The 24,049-nt window shown below is 40.5% G+C and overlaps 1 protein-coding gene across 11 annotated transcripts in view; it reads right to left on the reverse strand.

The window, feature by feature from the left end:
• Window positions 1–24,049, reverse strand: part of nrxn3a (neurexin 3a) — a 207,503-nt gene that overhangs the window by 81,425 nt on the left and 102,029 nt on the right. For all 11 annotated transcript variants that reach the window (XM_041954646.1, XM_041954643.1, XM_041954642.1 and 8 more), the window contains 3 exons: window positions 14,913–15,206; window positions 10,625–10,772; window positions 9,984–10,367 (listed from right to left, as the gene is read on the reverse strand). In XM_041954646.1, the coding sequence (XP_041810580.1) occupies window positions 9,984–10,367; window positions 10,625–10,772; window positions 14,913–15,206 (826 nt within the window). The remainder of the gene's footprint in view (window positions 1–9,983; window positions 10,368–10,624; window positions 10,773–14,912; window positions 15,207–24,049) is intronic.

A 24,049-nucleotide genomic window follows, 5' to 3' on the forward strand; every position in this document is an offset into this window, starting at 1 on the left:
AACCTGTCTCTATCAACAGACTATGTACCACAGTTCTTTAAAGTAGCTGTAATAAAACCTCTCCTCAAAAAGCCTACTCTTGATCCAGGGGTCTTAGCCAACTACAGACCTATATCTAACCGACCCTTACTCTCTAAAATCCTTGAGAAAGCAGTTGCTAATCAGCTGCAACTTTTAACAATAGTTTATATGAGGATTTCCAGTCAGGATTTAGAGTGCATCATAGCACAGAGACAGCACTGGTTAAAGTCACAAACAACCTTCTAGTTGCATCAGACAAAGGACTCGTCTCTGTACTGGTATTGCTAGATCTTAGTGCTGCATTGGACACCATTGACCATGTTATCTTTTACAGAGACTGGAACACCTCATTGGCATCAAGGGAACTGCATTAAGCTGGTTTAAATCCTACTTCTCAGAACGATTTCAGTTCGTACAGGCTAATGATGACTCCTCTATGTAGACTAAAGCAAGTCACGGAGTTGAGCAGGGTTCTGTGCTGAGACTGATCATATTCACTCCATATACGCTTCCTCTAGTCAACATAATCAGGAAACATTCCATACATTTTTATTGTTATGCAGATGATAATCAGCTATAATTACCCAGCTATAGTTGGGTATCATCTGGTTGGTTGGTTCAATGCAGTGCCGTCTGAGGCCTGAAGGTCACTGCCATCCAATATTGGTTTTTGACCTTGTCCCTTTGCCATTTTCCACTGAGAAACATTCTTCTTAAATTGTTGCACTATTTGCCAGCACAGTCTGTCAGTGTGGTGAACCCCTCCCCATCTTCATTTCAGAAAGACTCAGCCCCTGTGGGATGCTCTTTATACCCAATCATGTTACTAACTTTCTGCCACTTCACCTAATTAATTGTGAGATGTTCCACCAGGAAACATGGCATGAAATTCTAAATGAGGATATCATTTTCAAAGAAAAAAAAAATCTCAGTTTGTCAACATTTGATATGTTGTCTTTGTGCTATTCTTATTTAAGAATGTAATTTCAATGCTTTGCAAATAATCATTCTGTTTCTATATATGTTTTACACAGCACTGGACACTGGGTTTTCCTAAAAATCAGATTTACACCGGAAAACAAAGTGCTGGTTTCCAGGTACAAGCCTTTCACCAGAGTTTACAAAGATGCGGAAAAAGGTTCCTCTGACTATGGTAGCTACAGTATGCTCTGCCAGCAGAGAGTCTAACTACGTGTATTCTTCCCATCCAATCTTCCTTAGCAAGTACTAGCCATCACCAGCAACTCCTCAGGATCAAGGTTTTGTTTGCCTCTCTGACCATTTGTAGCAGTGTGCCGCTCATTGCTGCAGCTGTCTCCACCATAGGCACAAGGCCTGGGGCTCTTTACCCCGAGCTAGAAACTGACATCAGGAAGTTTATGAGGACTGTGCTCACTCTCACAATGGTGACAATAATGACTGAATCTGGGATTATGGCATGGCAGACTATGGTGGGGAGAAATGTTTGGCTGCACATGTGTCAGCTTCCTCTTCTCATTAGACGGGGGGGTACCATATCCTCTAATGGGCTGTTTGGACCACTCCTAAGAAACGCCACCGCTCACGTGCATGGAGCTGACAGGGTGAAGAAGAGGCACACCTCCTTGAGCACAGCTGCACCTCAGCCTTGTCAGCACCATCAAGATGACTGCTGCAGGAAGAGGTGCCCTGCAGCCACTGCTGCACCTGCACGTACATCCGCTGCTGCACCACCTCCTCCTCTGTCATTGTGTCTTCCTCTGGCAACATTCGGCAGCCAGCAAGCAACCTCCTGCTGAGCCACCTTGCAAACAAAGCCAAAGTCAGTGGCAGTGTAGCATGGATGCAGGTAAAGTGTGTCTTAATCCAGCCGAGCAAAGAGAATACAATGGCGTGTTTCAGGGCCAACCACTTTTCCTTGAACAGCTTCTTTCTCTCAGCCAGTCTACTTTTACTCCGACTAAGCATTTTGCAGTTTCTGTCACACAGACACACCCTCCCCACACAAAACAGAGGCTTGCCGCCACACACATCCAGTGTGGTAGGTACAGCTCTGCCATTCCAACATTTTCATCAATTTTTGATGTGAAATGCTTTTTATAATTACAATCTGCATGAATTGCTGTTTGGATAATATTGTTGTATGTATTATTTCTATAATACTGTATAATAAATACAGAACTGCTGGTAGTAGTAGTAGTAATAGTTTCTGTATGTGTGTGTGTGGCGGGGGGCTATGTGTGAGAGAGGGGCAGACAAAGTGTCACAGAAATTGAGTTGGGATGAAAAATTGAGATTTACAACACACTTTTTTTATGTTGAAAATTCCACAGGAATGCCAAAATGTCTCTAAATTCTGCACAATGTGAATACTTAATGAAGAAGAAGAACAGATTATGAGAGGAACAGAGTCAAGACTATGGATGGATAAAAAATTATAAGGATCTGAAATTAACCTATTTTTCTACATGATATTGTGGAAAATCCCCCAAAAGCAACCCCTTGTGACTAATGACTAAAAAGAGCCTGTTAAGAAAAAAACTTTCATTAACTTACAGTTTTTTACAATTGTTTACACACTAAAAATAAAAGTAACACAGTTAGTGAAAGCTGACACTCAAGCAGCAAACCCTCAGCCCAGATCTGCACAACTATAAGCTCATTCTCAGCCTCACACTTTTTGCAAAACACTACACACACTTCTACATTAGACACAGAAATCTCACTTCCTGCCTTTCAAAATACTACACCTATGAACCAGTTGATCAAACACAGTTGTCAGGTGTACGGACACTGAGGTGCTTACAGTAATGGATTTGTGCTGAACTCAGCTAGTACTTCAAGCGCTATAAAGGAATTTATAAAAGTCCGCTGTGGACATGAGTGGGTTCATTTGCACAAGTTGAGGAGTTTTTAACCTAAATAAAAACTAAAACAAAAAGGTAGTGAGATAAAAGTGCATTATTAAATGAGGAGAAACTCCGATTAACAGCACTTGACTTGCACACACCAGTGACATAGCATCAGGAGCAGGTTGGGGTTCAGCATCTTGCCCAATGATACTTCCACAAGTAGATTGCAGGATTGCACACACACACATTGTAAGTACTCCTCACCTCACCTTGAAGTGTCACAACTTCTTTCCTATCACAGCATCAGCTGAGAAACACAGCTATATAATAAATTGTCAAAATTCAAAAAATGACCTAAAGGAAAATTTAGCATATATGATCACATACATATAAAGCCAAATAATAGTGATAATGAAGAACATATTATGCAATCCTCACTATCTCTGGCCTCAGATAATTATATTGCTACATTTAATAAAATATCCCTTGCAAAATAATTCAAGTAGAAATGTGCACCCCATATCAGATTGACCCACTGATGCCCTACAACTTTTCCTTTCAAAAGTAAAAATGAGATTCAGAGGAAATTATTATCCAGCGGCTCACTGAATGAGAAAAGAGAAGAGGTGCTATAGACAGAGAGATATAATCAGAAAGCTGTTATTTGATATGCTAAAAAGTAGTAAGAGTAATTTGTGGGGATTGGGGATGTGTTAATCATTTTAACTCTGATCAGTTAAAACCAATCCACTGCCCTTGTGACCACTTTTCTGTCACTGTGTGTTCCCTCGCACAGCTACATGTGTGAACGGTCAGGTCTTTGCCAAAATATGATGACCACCACAGTGTCCCAAATCTCTAATATGCAATCCTAATACATACATACAGTCCTAATATCAATAATGCACTATGCTGTCAGAGGTATACAATAAATCATTGTACAGTTGTGCAAACATTGAAATTGAAATTTTAGAACTTAATAGTCAGACAAAATGTTTTCTTTAATTATTTTCTTTAGTTCCACTTAAGTTGCACTCGCCACTCCCTGCGTGCCATGTCTGAAACACAGCAAAAAGACAATGATGACTGCATTTCCATGACACAGAAAACACCTGTGGTTGGCAGCCGTGGCCTTCAGGTTGGAGAAGCAACACAAAAGTCCTGTAGTGGCCATTGAGGATGACTATTCCATAAACCTCCTCCTTGTTTGGAATAAAAACCTGCAGCCACACGGCCCTGTATGGAATAGTTTGGACATGCCTCTCTCTCCAGCTTCTCTCAATGTCAAATCATGGTTTACAACATGGTTAACCAATGTTGCTTGAATCTCATTTGATAAATTTGATCCTCGTCGTCTTTGTCCATGTCCTCCTCCACGTCTACCTCTTCATCTCCCTCTCCCTTCCCCTCTTCCTTCACAGGCTCCCCCTCTCATCCTCACTCTCCCTCCCTCTCCCTCTTACTGAAATGTTGCCTTTCATTTCTGTTGAAGACAGGTCCACTCACCTGTTACCTTATGCCTGCTTGGTGTTTGAGTTTACAATGACTGTAAGCAGCTGTGTTTGATCAACTGGTTCATAGGTGTAGTATTTTGAGAGGCAGTGCCTTGAAATGGCAAGGAAGTGACATCACGTTAGGTCCAATTTTATCAGTCTAGGTAAAACATTTTCAGCTGATCTGTGTTCGCCTCAATCTGCTCCTCCTAATGTCAGTTTGAAAACATCTTTACTTGACTAAGAGGAGGGAGAGGAGGATGATGGTGACAGAAACCTGCTGATGTAATTCACCCAGTGGATGCACATGGCCAGTTTGTTTTGAGTCTGCAATGTTTAACTGAAAAACTAAGCAAAGTAAGTAACTAAGTAAGTCTGCATTCATGGAAGGGGCATACTTTGCAGTATAGCTTAAGCAGCGATAAACTACTCTGACTGTGCTCAAATAGCATATTATCTTGTGACACTGTTACTTTGTTCATGTTGATTATGTGTAAAAACTGTGTGTATGCACTTATTAGTCATGCCAGCCTAACCCTATTATGGCACAGAACAACTGCATTGTATCTACAATAAGCATAACAGACTGCAGTCGAGGATACAGCTGTATAGTGGCAATATCGACAAGGAAACATTGACAGAGAAATTTTGGTGTATGTGTGCATGCATGTGGGTGTGGGTGTGTGTCCTGTGGGCTGCATTACTGCAGTAGAATAAATTTGGACAACCATCTCCCAAATAGGGACATGGTGAGCTCTGGCAGCAAAAAAATAAACTCAGTCGTACCCCTTCCCTTCTTTGTTTTATCTTCTTTCTTTCCACTAGTTTTTTGCTCTTTTATTTATTTATTTTTTTTCACAACTTAACTGACTCGTTTTCTTTAGGTAACAAAATTATATTTTTGGTGCACAGTGCAGTCAGAGTCAGGAAAGAGGGGACAATATCCTCATGGTCTGTGAAAGGAGGGGCCAAAAGTCTGCATGAAAGAATTTGGCTTTGTATGTCTTGTCAACAGCTGCTCTTCATCCTTACCAATAAAACCATGTGTATGCAGCTGATTCAAAATGATCATTCAGTCCCAGATGTCAGTGATAACACCAAAGCAGCCCGTGCTTAACTGCTGAAGGTGAATCTCTCATTGCATTCAAAAAATATCTTGTATGAAGAAACTCAGGGGCTGAGGAGAGATGTCAGGATACACGTGTAACCTCCTTGGATTGATATGTTGAGGTTGTTAAACTAACTCAATATGTCAGCCAGATTTGGCAATTTCAGTATCCACTCCTGGCATGACAACCAGACTGAACTGCCCTTCCATATTCACTGCAATATGGAATCTGAGCTGGGATCATGTCAATGTTATCAGTTGATGTTTGCCAAGTTGTGTTGTTCTTTCAAATATCTCTATAACTGGATAGGTATCATCCAGACTTTTTAATCCTGCTTAATTCAATTCAGTTTTATTTATATAGCACCAATTCACAGCCAAAGTCTCAGGACACTGTTCATATAGAGCAGGTACAGACCAAACTGTTTATCTACAGAGACAACAATTCCCTCATGAGCAAGCACTTGGCGACAGCTGCCAGTGAGCTTAACACCAGATCTTTTTGATTCACAAAAAAAATTGGAGATGCCAGCAACATCTCTGGTCTGGAACCATGTTAGGTCAGAGGAAAGCTAGCAATGTCAGATTAGATATTTTTTTCAAAACGCTGAGATCTCCTTGCTTTTCCCAAACATTTAAAACTTTACCTCAAGACATCCAGACCAGTCCATCTTGAAAGAACAATGTGCCATTACCAAAGTCTATTTATAAAGTGATTGGATGTTACTAGTCAATCAGTAATCAATCAGTCAATGTATCTAGAGCAAATGATACTGTGTATAAATGGTTTCTAGCCAGGGTTTTACTGTGGCAAATCACAGCATAGGCTTATTGTTTTGCCTGAAACATGAATAGAAATGTTATGAAATATAATGTTAATGTTCAGGAGGAAGGACCAGAAGCATTATATCACAAAGCAAAAGTCATATATCTGATGTGTAAGGCGATTGTTTGAGTCATCAACGAACTAAAATAATTCACAAGACACAGCGTTTCACTGTCTGATTCAGCTCAATATCATTGGATAATAATTCATTCAATGAATGATCCTTCAATGATCTTCAGAGGTCGTCTACTTATCAGAAGGTCAGTGGCTCAATCCCTGGCCTCGGCAGTCCTTGGACAAGATACTGAACCCCAAATTGCTCCCAAAAGCTTGTAATGAGCAGGAGCATGGCCTGTGAATGCATACTTGTGAGTGGTCATCATGGGACGTGTGAGGAAACCACATAAGCACAAGAGTGCTGCTGGTCAAGCACCAGGTTGAACAATGTTGATTTCAATGATATATGGTATAAATGGGCTAACAGGGCTCAGCCCTCCCAAGCTAGCACACAAAAGATGAGAAAATTATTTTTTAAATAACTTACAACAGATTGTCTTGAGTTTAGGTGAAACCAACAGCACCAATCAGTCAAAAGAAAAACATAGAATATCTCCAAAAGGGTTTATTTTTTACAGCCCCAGCACGTACAGTCCGCTTTCATTCATTTCGTTCTTGTAAGTGATTGACAGGTGTCATGTCACGCACCCATGATTTACTGATCATTTGGGCTAACTGATCATTTGGGCTAACTTGGGCTAACTGTGCCAGAGTTGGGACGGAGAGAGAAAAAGTTCAGCTATGGCGGGTGTTACCATGAACGAGGTGGATTATTTGCTTTCTTGTCCATTTTCCTCAATGTCTTAGGAGGAAAAGCTGGAATTTAAGAGACTGGGATCACCAAACGATGTGAAGAGAAATTGAAAGCTGATCTGATTGTGATGTACAGTCACGCGGAGTTCGGGGGTTAAAGTTGGCTTTGTCACTTTTGAGGATGCTGACGGAAAAAACCTTCAGAGCACTTTTTCTGAGACTCTGAAATGAACACAAATAGCCATCACAACTCCGATGACATCGGCAGAGTCAGGGAGGTGTTTCCGTACACTCAAGAGGATTAAATCGTTTCTCTGAAGTACGCTGGGGCAGGACACATTGAATGCACTTGTTGTGCTGTCTATCGAGAGGGACTTCATCCAAAAATTACCAGACTTCAATGACATGGTCAAAAAAAAAAACAAAACAAACAAAAAAAAAAACGCTAGTTAGCAAATCATAATAATTTTAAATATTCATTGAAAAATTTACAATTTACAAACGTTTTTTGAGAAAGGAAATGCAACAGGCATGTCTGTTACACCACCACTTTTTAAGCCTGCTTCAGTGTTCAAAGTCGAATTCAGCAAATTCTATTAACTGCACACTTTTAAATAGTTTATTTTAGCCAGATGAATGCCACATTGTTCATGAGTAGGCACTCATTAATGAGATTTGATAGTAAACATAATTATTAAATGTCACCCAAGAGTGAAAAGGTGAACCTGACAGTGCAGAGCCCAGAGCCCAAAGCAGCAATGTGTCGGAAAATTAAAGTCACAGGTTTGATGTTAGATGTGTAAAGTTGATGCAATAAAATGTCATGAAACAGGCATGCAGATAGTAGATGAGAAACTATTAGCCAGCATTACAATGGATGTTCCCCCTGACAGCTACTTGCATGAAGACTCTGAAGCAGCTGTCAGAGTGAGGGGGCCAATACCAATCAGTACAGGCTCACGGGACCTGTGATGCCACTGTGAAGACAACTCTCACAAGGTGGTACAAGACCCAAGATCGCAACTCACCTCCAAACCCCAAAAGACTGACTCACTCTCCAGCCTGGGTACAAAACCATGCACATCCTCACCGTGCAGCTCAGACAAAAGTGACATACTGTACTAATTTCCATTGAAAATAAACTTGCAGGGCTGGACATCAGAATCACACTCATTGAAGTACTGCACAGGGAATTCCAAGCACTGCACCAAAGCCTGGAATTCAGTCAGGACCAAATAGACACACTCACTAGGGAAAACAGTTCCCTACAACACTCTGTTAACACTCTGACCATCCAACTCACTTCTGTTGTCACAAAAGAAAAAGACAATTCTGTATTTAAAGGCAGTCTGCAGTCTGGGAGACAATTTAGCTTTCACTAGTACTTGCAAACAAACCTCAGACGACCCTGAACAATAAGTTCAGGAATTCATGAGCAGACAGCTCAAACTATCTGCAGAAACAGTCAACAACATCACAATCCACCACATGGACAACCTGGGATTGAAGAACACCAACAACCGACCATGGCCAATCATAGCCATATTCAAGCACTGCAGAACTACTTCAACTATAACCTCAATGATCAGTATCCAAAATTGTTTTTTTTACAAAGGCAGAACAAACTGTTCAAGCTGAAAACAGTTGAAGGAATGAAAATACCCAGTTAATACAAATAGCATGAGCTTTCCACTGCCCTTAATTGTACGCCTAATAATAAAGTACCAGGATCCGATGAAATCCCTCCTGAGTTCTCTTAACAGCTTTGTCCATTCTAGCAATGCTCCTCAACAAAGTGATAAGTGAAATCAAATTTGAAACATATTAGCAAACATGAACACAGCCACAATTTCACTCCTCCTAAAACCTAACAAAGACCAAATGTTATCAACAAGTTACAGGCCAATTTCTCTCATCAATGTGGATATAAATGGTACAGCAGAAAAGCACTAACTGAACAGAACGTCACTACATCCATAATCCATCAGGATCAAACCGGTTTTATTATAGTTAGACACAAATATAGAGACTTACTGCATGATTTTATGATTACAACAGGCAGGAAACATCAGAGCTGCCTTGGATGCAGAAAAAGCCTTTGATAGGGTAAACTGGAAATGTCTCTTTACGACATTAGAAATAGACAAAGCTTCACTCTGCACAGGGGGACTATGGAAGAATGCCTGCTCTCCCCTTCTTTTTTTCACCATTTTCATCTATCCCGTAGCATCTGCAACTGTTACATACACAAAGAATTTAAATAGTAGGCATGTGCATGATTAGTCAACTTGATGAACCTCGCTACCCTCGTAAGTCAGCAGCAGAAATACTAGTCAGTTAAACTCACAGCAGTGGAAACCGCTCACAGTTACAGTGATCAACTGCTTCTATGGATAAAAAAGCTTAGAAGAGAATCATTTGTATACAAACACTATTTACACAATTTGCTTACAGTATTCAGTCAGCTCATAGTCTTCATTTCTTTTCATACATGACCACATATGGAAAAAAAAAACATTTTAAATCTTCCTGCCCTAATTTTTTAATTAGTTAATGAATATGCAAACTATTTAAAACAATAGTAAGCTGTTAGTACCTTTCAATTGACCATTGCAATATTAATCTTTAGCTGTTAAATCACAATTTATGCCCCTAGACCACGGTTCTACAAAACCATCCCAATTAAAGCTTTGTTCACTTTCTGAACAACAGTTTCACGCATGATTTTCATCCAGGTCATCTTTTGTCAGCAAACTGAATTACAGTAGTGCAGCAGTGTCGTTCTACCTCCCATTTCCACGTCTCCATGCTAATGAAAGACTTGCAAAACAGAACCCAGCCTCAGGCTTATGCAAGAGAGCAAAACATGGGCCCATCTGAGCATGCACATTTACCTCTCTCACAGGTGCGTGACCAGTAGCCAGTTCCAGTGCAATCGCATATGAATCGATTCCAGCCTTCTTTGCAGACACCTCGGTTCTTGCACGGGTAGCTTTCACACTGCTTGCCAGGTTGCTTGTTGCATGAGGGTTTGATGCCGGCACCGTTTTGCGCTTCAGCAATCTGACGGATGTCTTTGCTTCGACCGTCAATGAAAAGGTCACGGATACAGCCCACATAGCCGTAGTTGAGCATCGCTGTCCAGAGCTCAGTGGGCAGGATGAGGTTGGTGCGGTCAGTGGGAAGCCCACCCAAGTACATGTCACCCTCCAGGTCCAGAATCTCACTCTCACCACTAGCTGTGAACGGGGTCCTTCTGCTGTTTACAGAGATGGTGCCTGTGGTGGGGATGGAGAGAGTAGAGATCAGGACATGGCTGCACTAATGCAAGAGAAAATAGTGATATCAGGAAGGAATCATGTTATATCAAAAATGGATGGACGCGATACACTGCTATTCAGCCTGGTAAGCTTTTGGTAGACTTTGTTGTTTTTTCCTTATTGTACTTTATTACTCATTACTTATCAATTACTAATGGGTTTTAGAATAATATTACATACTTAACAGTTTGGTCAATTTCACCAACACAACTGACCTGAGCGACCATCTCTTTGGATGTCCACGTGATACCAGGCACCATCATTGACCTTTGTCTGAGTTGCCTTCACCTTGATAGTGCCTGAGCCCATATCCAACAGCAGGTACAGGCTGCCATCCAGCAGCTCTACTGCAAAGAAATCCACCTGGACCGGGGCAAAAAAATACATCAACAGAGATACACAATACAGTTAAAATATGCACACAAGAGAGGATTTATATGATAAAACAATTGCAAATGCCATAGAAAATGTAAGTGGTAATTTCTTGAAAACATTCCAAGGTCAACCTATAATTTAACAAGTATTCAAAGATGCATTCAGTATAATTCAAGAGGAACTTAACAGAAGCTGAAAATTTTGTTCTTGCTAACTGCTGGGTTGCACAACTGGTCTTTGCAGCTGGAAACCGAAATAAGAAAATTGTTGGAGTTGTACAATCAGCACAAGGCCATGCTGAGCTCCAAGCAGTCCAACATGACTGATGACTGATGCAGCGTTCGTTCAGAAAACAATTCAAGGGAAAAGTTGGGAGATCTCCTGAGCAACACAAGGAAAGACATTTCTTTGAAGAAAATGAAAAATGAAAGCGATGGTATAAAGTGAAAATAATTGTTTATGTTTTTGCTGACAATACACCTCCTTTTACTGGTTTGGTCAAAGTGGAAAGCAGTGGCTTAGACCTACCACTGGAAGCGAGTGATGTCTCTCCAGTGATTGATATAGTTCACAGTAACCTTATGACATTACTACAACCAGTAACATTACTATGAACTGCAAAGCTGTATATTTCACACAAAGTAGCCATTTATTTATTCAATTTAAGAAATGAATAAAATCAGCCAATAAACTAAGACTTTACTCTTGGACATGGTCACATGGCCAGATTTAATGAATTTGCTACTTCATTTCATACTCGACAGATGCCACTCGCACCAACAATGAAACACAGTTGAATTATGCTAAATCAAAATGATAATGCAACACAATCTAATGAAGATGGTTAACATGTTGGGAAACAGTGAGAATGATCTGTCTGAACTCATAAGGCTTTAATATGTAGTTGTCCACCAATGTCCTTGTGCACTGCAGGAGCACAGAGAGCACTTCTTCCTCCTGCACCAGTTGATGGTGCTGCCTGTGGAGGAGGATCCTCTTGGTGACACAGATGTTGTGGAGGACAGTGCAAGCTGCTATAACTGTGCTTTCAGGGTGCATCTGCATTTCCCTGTGAAGGCAGTGAAACCTAGAAAATATACCTAATAATTAGGGTACTGTCAAGCCCAAAATAACCCACTGAAATAAGTGCATGTCGTGGTCAGCTCTGCTTTGCGCAGAGATCTGTCAGCGTCAGCCCCATAGGTCATTTTCAGTCTCTCTCTCCCCACTTCATGATGCTATCCATGGTCCTGATGCATAGAACCCAAGAAGAACTGGCCAAGATATGCACCAATTTTAGGGCTAATCCATTCACTTTTTTGTTTACTTTGTTTGTAACCTTCTTTTCCACTTGATTGAATGAGCTTTATTTTCAAGGAACTTTTTCAACTTTTCAAATGCATTTTCCAACTTGTGTATGTATCTCCATTATATTGTTTTTACATTTACATTCAGTTCTACAGTATAAATTTGCAGACAATTTTAGGCATGAAATAAATAAGAATAAAGACAGCATAAAGGCAATTACTGAAGTAAGTGGGAGTAATGGCTGATTGTAGTTCCTATGCAAGGGAATTGAAGATTGGCACATTATGCACCTTACTTGCGCTTGAGGACTTTCATGTATCACGTAACAACTGACTTGCAGGTCCTTCATTCCAACAGCCGTCAGATTATTCAACTCAGGCATTGTATAATGTGTTTGTCTCCACACATGCACTGTTTTTTGCTTTTTCATCTGACATCCTTCTATCTCATACTGTACATGCTATACCTTGTGCAATATTACATTCTTTTATATTCCCTAAAGTACTACACCTATGCATATATATTTTTATTTTTACTATGACACATATATATTTTTCTACTGTGCAACAGAGCAAAAACTGTATTTAACTTATTTATACCAACCATGTGCAATGTTTTCAAATCCTTGTGCAATTTATCAGTATTTCTCAATATTTTCCATTGGCAATATATATATATATATATATATGTGTGTGTGTGTGTGTGTGTGTGTGTGTGACAGGGGCGCTGACTGGGGCACAGCAGGGGACAGTCCTGGGTCCCTTTCTCTTCACCATCTGCACCACAGACTTTAACTACCACTCAGAGTCCTGTCATCTTCAGAAATTATCTGATTACTCTGCCATAGTTGGATGTATCACCACGGTCAAGGAAGCTGAGTACAGGGCTGTGGTGGGAAACATCGTCACATGGCGCAAACAGAACCACCTGCTCAACGTCACACGGACGAGGGAGCTGGTTGTGGACCTAAGGAGAACCGAGAACCGTTCCATCCAGGGGGTCTATGTGGAAGCACTTAGTATATATAGACTGATATTTACATTTACATATTTTAATATTGTTTATTATTCATGGTTGATTTATACCGAAGAGTTGTGTACATATTTTTACATATTCTCTAAGATACATGTTATTTCTTACTTCTATTCTATTTACTTGTTCTACAGTGGAAGCTACTGCAACTGACCCAATTTCCCCTAAGGGATCAATAAAGTATTCTGATTCTGATTCTGAATTCCACTCAGTCCTTGGATATTACCTATCCTGTCTGTCCTGTCATCACCCAGCATTTCAGAGGATAGCTACTGTCCCAGAGGAGCAGCCTGGTCATTCTTCCAGCCTGAAAGTTCTGGTATAACACACTCACACACACCCTGGCCATCAAATTCGAGATGTTACAACTGGCACCACATGCAGTATGAACATTTAATAGTGTGTCTTGAGGTTGACATAAAGATACTCATGTTCATCGTTGTTTCGTCATTGCCCACTCTGCTTAGTGAGGAGGTGAGCATAACCTGTCAGGCGGGGGCTCGGTGCCAGTGACACCCTGTGGATGACAGGTGGTGGACTTGTGGACATCGATCATTTGCTTAAAAGCAAAGTGCAATTTGCAGCAGCAGTGCTGGTGACAATGCTGCGTTGTGTCTGACACAAACTGCAAGTCTGCTGACTGCGAATGAAATTGTGAAATGTGTAGCAAATACGTTCAGTACCTTTGGTTCACTTTTCTTGCCAAATGCCTGAAATAGACAATCACCCAGTGCACACTCACCAGCATGTTCAAAGCAAAGCAGGCTTTCGTTCTTGCAGAGAAGGTGCACAGTGTTACCCCATTCCAGTTGCACTTCCCACACTTTCAAATGATTTCATATTTGAAAGCAGAGACCTGAGAAGCTGGCTGGAGCTTGAGGTTCAGCTCTGAAAGACCTTCACCATGAAGGCCAAATCACACAGCCACTTGTCATCAATGAGTTTCCATGACATTTACTTTATCCAAGTGCATCTGTCATTGCAGTTCACCCAGTTTAGTATGTTTCAAACTCTAATGACTCTCAAGATTAGCATTTTCATCACTGCAATCACATCCACGTAGGCACACTGACTTGATCTTTACTTTTGTCTATTTCTCTTGGAAAAGCATGACACTGCATCTGCTTCTGTTTTGTTGACAGTTGCCATGTTGCTTGATGATGTGATATTGAATAGAATGGAAGAATGTATTGGTGTGCTATTTTATGTTATTTTCTTTGTCTAAGAGAAAAGTAACTGCTTTTTCATATTTAGAAATTGCCTTGAGGCCAATTTACTCAAACAGTCCTGAGGGATGTATAAAGCCGGCAGCCAGAGTTCCCACTGACTGGGCTTAAGACCAGGCGTAAGCCCTGTTGGTGCAACTGGCCCCAGTAGTTTAACTTATCAGTCAGTGATGTAATAATACACCAGGACATCACTGTTGGGTGTGGTCACATGCAACAGACGACACCTCTGACCCCTGCCAACCACACTCAGCTGTGTGAGGTCAGAGGTGAAACAGACATTAGACTTTCAACCTGAGATCAGCAAATTAATGCTGGTGTGAAATCCAGATTTCAGATTTTTAACCAGTGAGAACAACTAACACAACCCTTAAAGCGGACATAAGTTAAACCTAAAGTGGTCAATAGCTCATTTACAAGATGGGATATAAGAGAAAAACACTTTTAAAGAATTCTACATAAGGTGGGTTACCTTGTGACCCAATATTTTCAGACATTATCAAGATGGCATTTCTTAAAGCAGAATCAAAACAGCGGGTGATCTTGGGGATTATGGACTGACCTTGGTGTTCTTCTGGCTGCGGGCAGTGTCTTTGCGCTCTTGGGGTTTGCCATGGGTGAAGAGAATGAGGCCATTGGGCTCTGTCGTGCGAAAATCAAAAGAGATGGATCCCATTCGTTTGGTGTTCCACTTGGGGAGGCTGATGTAGGCCTCAGGAGTCTCGAACGAAATGGGGTCCAGGGTGGCCACATTCTCACACTTGTAGGACACCTCACCCTGGATTTTCATCTTCGGGTCCACAATTCGTGCCAAGCGGGACAACTCAAGACGGATGTCATTGTTCTTATACACCACCTGTGATAGGACAAGGATGGCATTACTAACTTAATCATTCTTCTATTAGTCTTGTCAAAGATGGATATATTTACTTGTCACTCAACCAGGTAACTCTTGTAACACTTAATCGTAACATTGATTAATAAACTAAGCTGCATTATCACTTTTTTCGTGAAACAAAGAAAAATCTCAAAATAGTTTTAATAATAAAATAGTAGTAAATTATCAGATTGAAGATGAATCCAATGCATTTCAGGATATGGATATGAACTTTGATTCAAGCTCACATACAAGCCTGTCTATTAAGACAGAGCAATCAAGCTGTAAAGGGACTGTTCACCTTAAAGACACAATGCGAGTTTCACTCCATTACCAAAATTTACAACACACAATTGGAACATGCTGTCTCCCCAAATGGATTAATAGGTCTTTAAGCCACAGATTAATACCTGACAATAACCAATTCTAGGGTATTATTATAATCGGATATAACAGTAAGTAATATAATGTAAAGAAGCAGTAAAAATAAAACAAAATAAGTCAACAAATATAAACAGCATTATAAACTTCATGCAAGCATTTCAGCAGTGGTGGAAATTAAGTATAGTAGCCGCTCATTTTATTCTGTTAATCAGCAAAGGCCCTGCACCATATAACTACCATGGTACCAGCAGGGGGTTACTTAGGTTCGTTTGCATTTTAGTTTTAACACCCTGAAGTTTTTGTGCGCATAAAGGCACAAAGATAGTAATGGGTCTGGACAGCACTGGCCCACCCACATTGCTCACTGGTCCACCCAGCCAAGTTTGATCAAAATATATTTTGTAACATTAAACATATATAAACGTGTGGTTCTGAAACTGTCCCTTTTGACATGCTTTCATCCAGCTAGCTAGCTGTTTTTTTCAATGTAAAGTTAATGGTACAACAATGGCTAAAGAAAGTCCTTAATGTGTTGATGAAGACGCCACTGACTCGGTCACATGAGGCTACTCAGCCTACTTTTTCAGACTGTCCCAGGCAGCCCAAACAGGGTCACTCTGTGATGTGTCGGCAATTTATTAACCACCTTCACAGCCACCTTTTTAGGTATTTCCCTGCACAGCCAAGAATGGAAAATCAAGGTGCTTCTTGTCAAAGTGGTATGGATGGTTTTCTTGGTTGAAATAATATATATATAAGGATATTTAGTTTTATAAAATTTCCAGACATTTTCTCAGCAGAACTGATGGCTCATTTGCAAGAGATGTTTTTTTTTTTTTTTTTTTTTTTGTTTTTTTTTTTACACTGGACTGCTAAAAAAAAAAGTTTATATTTTTCTCAATAGTGGTAAAAAGAAAACACTGTGAGAGAGCTGAGAGTGAACAAAAACCGTAAAGTTATGGCCATAAAGCTAAACAATGAACAGTAACTCACTGTACAGCTCTGTAAATTGGAGGGAAGCCAGAGATGCAGGTGATAACACTGACTATAGCTGCTGTTGGTGATAGTAACAAAAATATAAATTGTAAAGTAAAATGTATAAACTAAAATATACTACACATTCTAGGAGGAGCACAGTGTGGGGAGACAGTTTGGCAAGACAGACTATTGAAATTGTCTGCTCTTTTTTATTGTGCCTCAGATGAATAAACAAACAATTCTCTGACCTCCTGACAGTTTAAACATGCCATTGTTCACCTACTGCTAAAAAAACCCCTAATTTGAACCCCATGTCTTTAAGTTACAGACAGACCACTCTCAAAACTCTTTCATCTAAGGTTCCAGAGATTCATCATCCCAACTGAAATCATTCATGAATAATAATTGTTTTTTTTAACAGTTTCCAGTCTGGTTTTAAAGCACTTCATTGTACCCAGACAACGCTTGTTTAGATTACGAATGACTTACTGCTAATTGCAGACAGAGGTCACTGTTTGATTTGAAATGTAAGTTTAACACAGTTGATCACAGTATCCTCTCACATTGTTTAGAGACTTGCGCAGGCATTAAGTTCTTGGCTCATAGCTTATTTCGCATTTACCGCTTTTTCTGTCACTCTGGGTAACCCTACTTCCTCGAAGGCTAAGTTGAATTGTCGTGTCCCTCAAAGCTCAGTTCTTGCCCCATTCTGTTTTCTATGTACATGCTACCTCTTGGCCAGGTTATTCAAAATCCTGTGTTTTACTGTTTTTATGCAGATGATACTCAGTTTTCCATAAAACACACAGATCCGACCAGCCTAGCTAATCTCACAACTCACCTGTCTGATATCAAATCCTAGATGTCCCAAATTTTTATTGAATGTAATAAGTCTGAAGTCATTCTGTTTGGTCCCCCAGATTCCATCAACTCTTTTGGTGGTCTCTCAAATATTACCTTGGCTTCTAAGAACTTGGTAGTATTTGATGCTCAGCTCTGTTTTGATGATCAAGTCAAAAGTGTTGTACAGTCATGTTTCCGTCTTGCTGTATGTGCCCTTTCACCCTGCTGGTTACTACGTGAGAAAAATTTCAAGGACTGCCTTTTTCCACCTACGTAACATTGTAAGAATCTGGCACCTCCTGTCTCAAAACCATGCAGAAAAACTAGTCCACACATTTGTTACTTCCAGGATCCTTTCTATCAGGCTGTCCCAATTCCTTGCTAAATTATCTCCAGATAATCCAGAATGCTGCTGCACATGTTCTGACAAAAACCAGGAAAAGAGACTATATTTCTCTGATATTAGCCATGTAACACTGGCTGCCTGTAAAATCCAGAATAGAGTTTAAAATCCTTCTCCTTACCTACAAAGCATTAAATGGTCAGGCACCATCTTATCTTAAAGAACTTAAGTTCTTAGTACCCAATTACCCCAGTAGAACATTGTGATCCCAGAATGCAGGCTTACTGGTGGTTCCTAAAGTCTCTAAAACCAGAATGGGAGCCAGAGCCTTTACTTATCAAGCTCCTCTCCTGTGGAACCATCTTCCAGCTATTGTCCGGGAGGCAGACACCCTCTCTACATTTAAGAGCAGGCTCAAAACTTTCCTTTTTGATAAAACCTACATTTAGGGCTGGCTCAGGCTTGCCTTGGACCAGCCCCTAGCTATGCTGCCATAGGATTAGGCTGCCGAGGGACTTCCAATGACACCCAAACCTCTGTTCTTCTCTCCCTCTCCATCTGTATGCGTTCCTGTCCTATCAAGGCATGTTACTGACTTGGCTTCTTCCCCAGAGTCTTTGTGCTCTCTTGTCTCACAGGTTCCCATGGAGAGTGGTTTAACCTGGATTGTGGATTATAGAAACTTCTCCTCTCATGGCGCTGCCTAACATCCACTGCATTTGCTATAACTATTAGTCATACTTCCATTATTATTAGATTGGACTATTGTGTTGTATTGTGTACATATACTGTTACTAATATCATACATCACATACATAGATATATAATATGTGTACACTATGCTATACTACATATAGCTATTATGAGAGCTGTCACTGCGATTGCATCTCTGCCCCCACCCCCATCCCCAACCTCTCTCTCTCTCTCTTGCTCTCTCTCTCCATACTAAAGGCCATACTAAATTATTGGACACATATCACACTAATCTCTGTCTTGACTGGAACTGCTTCTCGTTGGTGAGGCATCTGATATCAGATGATAGAGATGATGATGATGATACTTGCTGGCTGGAGCTGGAAGTGCAGCTCTAAGAGGTACTTGCTAATGTCCACCATGAAGGCCCAATCACACTGAGTTATCACGTCAGGGTTTCCCTTCATCTCCATGAGTTATTCCAGACAAACTGATAGTATGCAGCATCAACAAGGGTCACCTTGACAAATTCTCCTTGGTTTCAGTGTGAATGAGGTTTCAGCTTCTTAGCTATTGGCTCGCTCACCACAAAACTTGCCTACAAAACGTGGCCTCTGTCGGAACTTGGTTTTGGGAAAGCTACTTATTGTGCATCCAAACTGAATAGTGTTGACTTTAGGCAACCTTATCCAGTTTACCATGACAGTTGCTTTAATGATACTTGATATTGGCCTTCTTCATTGCTGATGGTGTCTCAACCAACTAACCTAGCCACACTGGCTTGCCTTTTACTTCAACATCAACAACAAAAAAATACTTGTTTGTCCACTTCTCTTGGAATACACAGCATGTGTGTGCGTTGCATTCACGGAAGAACATTTTACTACTATTTTATGATATTTTCCTTATGACTGAAAAAGGTAATTGCTTATCTGTTTTTCTGAATCACAGGCTGGATCAAAGGGTCTTGTGGGCCAAATACAGCCCAGAGGCTAGAGCTTCCCCCACTGGACTGGAAGAATCATACATTAGGTGCATCTCATTTCTCTTTATGATTGTGTCCTTGCTCCTTGATTCTTGCTCGAACTGGAAGTACCTCTGGTCTGCCATCTTCCTGCTGTCTCAAAGGGCATATTGTGGGGAGCCATGAGCAAGGATGCAGTGCATCCTTCCCGGAAGTCTTTCAAAAGTATGAAGACTCTGCCCCCACACCTGGCACATTTGAATGAGGTGGTGGAGAAACTGTTTAAGTGTAAGTATCCTGCAATGAATGGCTGTAATTCAGATCAGCCTAGCTTAACGTTACGTTCTCCAAAGAGCAATAACACAAGAATATTCAATTTAAATTAAATTCATTTCATCCACAACCTGTTATGTTATAACTCTCACTAACAACAGCCTCCAAGCATGTGTGGAACATATTTGATCATAGGGCTCAGCACTCTACTTATCAAATTTTATGTGTCTCAAACTTTGACGTTATGATTACAAGCCTTCACGTGGCCACGTTTTGTTCTGTGTGTTATCTGAGTGAAATAATGTGTTTCATGGCTCTTAGGTTTCTCTTCACTGACGGATCTGAAGTCTGTCTCATTGAACAGGGAATGAAGACACAGCGAGGCTGATAAAGTTCAGGTCAGAAAATGAACACCTGTTCACCAGGAAGAGGCGTCCAGCCAAGAATGAACTCATTTATTCTCATGTGCGTTAATAAAAGTGTTTCATACTTATTTGCTAGTGCTGAAGACTTTTTTCTAATAATGTAAGTATAAGTGAATGTGTCTAAGCGGTGTAATGAGGGCAGGGTGGTGGGGGTGTGAATATAACGGTAAATGCAGCAGATCCAGCTGTGTCGCATCATCAGAAACAGACGTCACTGTTCCCTAACCTTGCCACAGTTCCAGTAAGTTTGTTTCTTGTCTTGTTTTTTGTCTTTATCCACGCCACAGCCTATGTAAGTGTGTTTCTAGTCTTGTCTTTGTCTTTAGTATGCCACAGTCCGTGTAAGTGTGTATTTAGTATTGTCTTTGCCATTAGCCTTGCCACAGTTCCTGTAAGTTTGTTGTCTTGTTTTTGTCTTTAACCATGCCACAGCCCATGTACGTGTTTCTTGCCATGCCATAGTCCATGTTAGTGTGTCTTTGTCTTTAGCCCTGTCACAGCCTTAGTAAGTGTTTCTTGTATTGTCTTTGTCTAGCCACGCCACGTTCTTTGTCAGTGTTTGTTACGTGTTGTCTTCATTCCCTGTCTTATGCTTGTTTACCCTTGTGAGTGTTTCTTAGTTCCCTGAGTTTTGGTTTTCCTTGGTTTTCTCTTTGTTAATTTGAATCAAGCACCCCCTCGTTTCTGCATCTGGGTTCAACACATAGGTCCCCTAAAACCCCACCTCCCTGACAGTAAGTACTGTTTGTATACATTTGGCAATTCCACTTTCAAATATCTGATGTGACTCAAATAAAGCATTTTGAAAGAGTAATATGTTGGCTCAAAGTATCAGCCTCCATACTCTAAATTAACCACACAGACAGACCAGTGCATTCATACCCAAATACACATTTACATCCTTTGCCATAAAGCTGCTTTGTAACAAACACAGTTTCCTGTATGAGTGAGTGTCCTGTCAATGATGGAAAACAATGAATGAAAAACATTAAGTGGCCAATCTTTTATCACAGCAGCCCTAAATGCTATCAATAACCATGGGAGGATGGAGTCATGGAGGGGGTTGTGTGTGTAAATTGAAATCTGCTCAAGTGGAAAATTGAAGGCCTTTTCTTTCTCTAATTCTCTGGGCAGAAAAACACCCTCTGTCTGGCTATATTTTGGGCACATACATACACAAAACAAACACACCCTCTCCTCCATTTCACTCTCTTTTATATTAATGTCTCTGCTCCAGCTCCTTGCCCAGGGTTCTATCTGAGAGTGCAGCTATGGCTGAGTGGGTAGATTGAGGGGCCCGGCTGAGATTATCGATAATCCACCATCAGATTTGACAGTAAATCAACTCATCCCTTAAAGTGCTCAGGGATTGGATGGAAAATTGTCTTTTCCTCCTCTCTGCTCTCACTCTCTTTCTTTGTTGCCTTTACTTCTTTTTTTTGTTCCATCCATCCTCCTCTCACTCCCTCCATCTATCTCATTCTCCTACATCTCTGCAAGAAGCAGCCATTCCTTCTTGACTGACTATAAATACCCTGAGTCTCTTGAGCAACCCACTACTCTTTCTTTGAAAACTAAAAGCCTAAATAAAACAAAAGTCTCTTCAGAGTCATCAACAGCAAAGAAGGGAAAGCAAAGTTGAATTTCACTTTTCGCCAGTAGCCACCTAGCTTTGTGCCAAAGCAAGTAATTCAATAACTGGGATTACCGCCGTACAGTTGTATGCCTCCACCAGCCAGTCAAGTTGCATTTTACCTCCATGTCTGTCCAGACTGATATAATATATGCAGTGAAGACTTTGTAGGAATTTAATCAAAGGTACTAAGTGTATTTTTTGGTGAAATGGAAGTTACAACTATATTGACATGCATGATTCCAGTGGATAATTTCTGGTGAAAATGCTGTTTTCACTTACAGAGGACTGACAGATCTTCATCACATGGTGCAACGACAATCAATATCAGCAAAACCAGTGAGCTTGTGGTGGACTGCAATGCTTCAAGTTTGGATGCTTCTGCAAAGAAGCTACAAATTCTGAAACGTAGTCACATCCACATCGTACACATCTTCGTAGCAGCAGCACAGAGGATCTATACAATCTGCACAGTTTCAAGGTGGACGCCCAACATTAGTGTCACCAATTCAGTATCTGACCATCTTACCAAATGTGATATATGGTCACCATCTTCCCTTCATTTCTTGAGTTATGGTGTGGAATAATGGCCAGAAAAGTGTTTCATTATGATGTTTCAGTGAAGCTGACCTTTGACCTTTTGGATAAAATTTTGTCAGAATTAGCATATGAATTCTTGAGTTATATCAAAATGTAAAAAATGTGTTGTGTGAAGTCACAGATACCACTGGCCATCATGACGTAATCACTTCATCCTTGAGTCCAACTGAACCCCCCCTTCAGTTTAAGTTTTATCAGGATTTCAGATCTCAGTGGATCTCCTAAAACGACTACTACTACAATGTAAAACTCACCAAAACTGCCTTGGTCAGTCTTTCCACTGTTCATTAATTAATAAACCCTAAATTCACAGTGTTAGATGTGAAAATGTTAATACTGGTATTTCCCACTGCCTGTCTGCAGTTGCTGCGGGTGTTGTGACGTTAAAAACAAGTCTGGCACTCTCACTTATTCTTCATCTCAAAGGGTGTGTGCTGTGCTACTGGGTTAACTCGCTGAACAAGTCTGCTGCTCAGCAGCTTCCAAGGTCAAATGCCCCATCTTGCAATTTTACCTGAAGTGAAGAATAATTTGAACATCCACCCCATGATTCAGATCTGCTCCAAAATGCTTCTTCTTTGGCCAAGTTTCATGACAATCAGGCTGGTAATTTTTTCCATTATCCTGCTGACGAATAAACCAACAAACTAACCGAACTGATAACATCAGCTCCCTGGTGGAGGTAGAGATAATAAAGCAGCATAACCTCAATACGGTTCAACCCCTTTGTGCTTTGAACACTGAAAATCTGTAATTGCTCTCTCTATTGATGACAGTTATAATAATATTTATATATATTATAACAGTGACTACACCTGAACCGCCTGCCAAAACGGAGGAATGATGAGAATTAGACAGTGTTTTTGTTTTGCTAACTAAGATTTTAAATAATGCAATATTGTTCCAAAATCACAATGCTCCCTTTCAGAGATGACCATGAAAATATGCCACATGGACATACATACATACAACCACAAAAGTATTTGAAATGGTTACTGCCCACATTCCCCCCGTTACATGCTTGCTGATAAAAGAGAGCATAAATCATATAAAATGTGGCTGTAGACTGGAAGGGGAAGGGGCAGGGAGGTGGAGGTGGGAAGGGAGGGTGTAGCTGACAATTTGATAAGTCACTTTCAGGTCCCTGCCACCTCTGAACAATAATAGCAAACGGGCCTTTCAACATGCAAAGGGAGCTTTATCAGCACGCTGCAGACGCAGGCTGCAGGTTAACATGAGAATGAAGCATTAGCAGAGACTGATAGCAGGCTGAGGGATACTCAACACACACACTCCACATCAACACGCACACAAAGTATACATATATAAACACACACACACACACATATATATATATATATATATAATATACTGTATATATGCAGACTACATGTGTGCTGGTGTGGATGAGTGACAGTTTCAGCAACACAAAGCAACTGAAAATGTTTGACAATGACTGGATGATAGAAATCCATCACTGCATTATCTCCTCAACCAGGCCTCCATGACACACATTACACACAAATTCATCTGTGTGAGAATGAGAAATGAACCATGTACCACAATATGACCCAGACTTGGAATTACCTTTTTAGATAGCGAGCCAATATAGCTGCTAGGTTTTACTGTTGCCATCCATTTCATGGTGATCTGCTGACTAATTAATTATTATAGCTGAAGTAGCTG

Source organism: Chelmon rostratus, chromosome 15, assembly GCF_017976325.1.
Source record: "Chelmon rostratus isolate fCheRos1 chromosome 15, fCheRos1.pri, whole genome shotgun sequence".
NCBI lineage: Eukaryota > Metazoa > Chordata > Actinopteri > Chaetodontiformes > Chaetodontidae > Chelmon > Chelmon rostratus.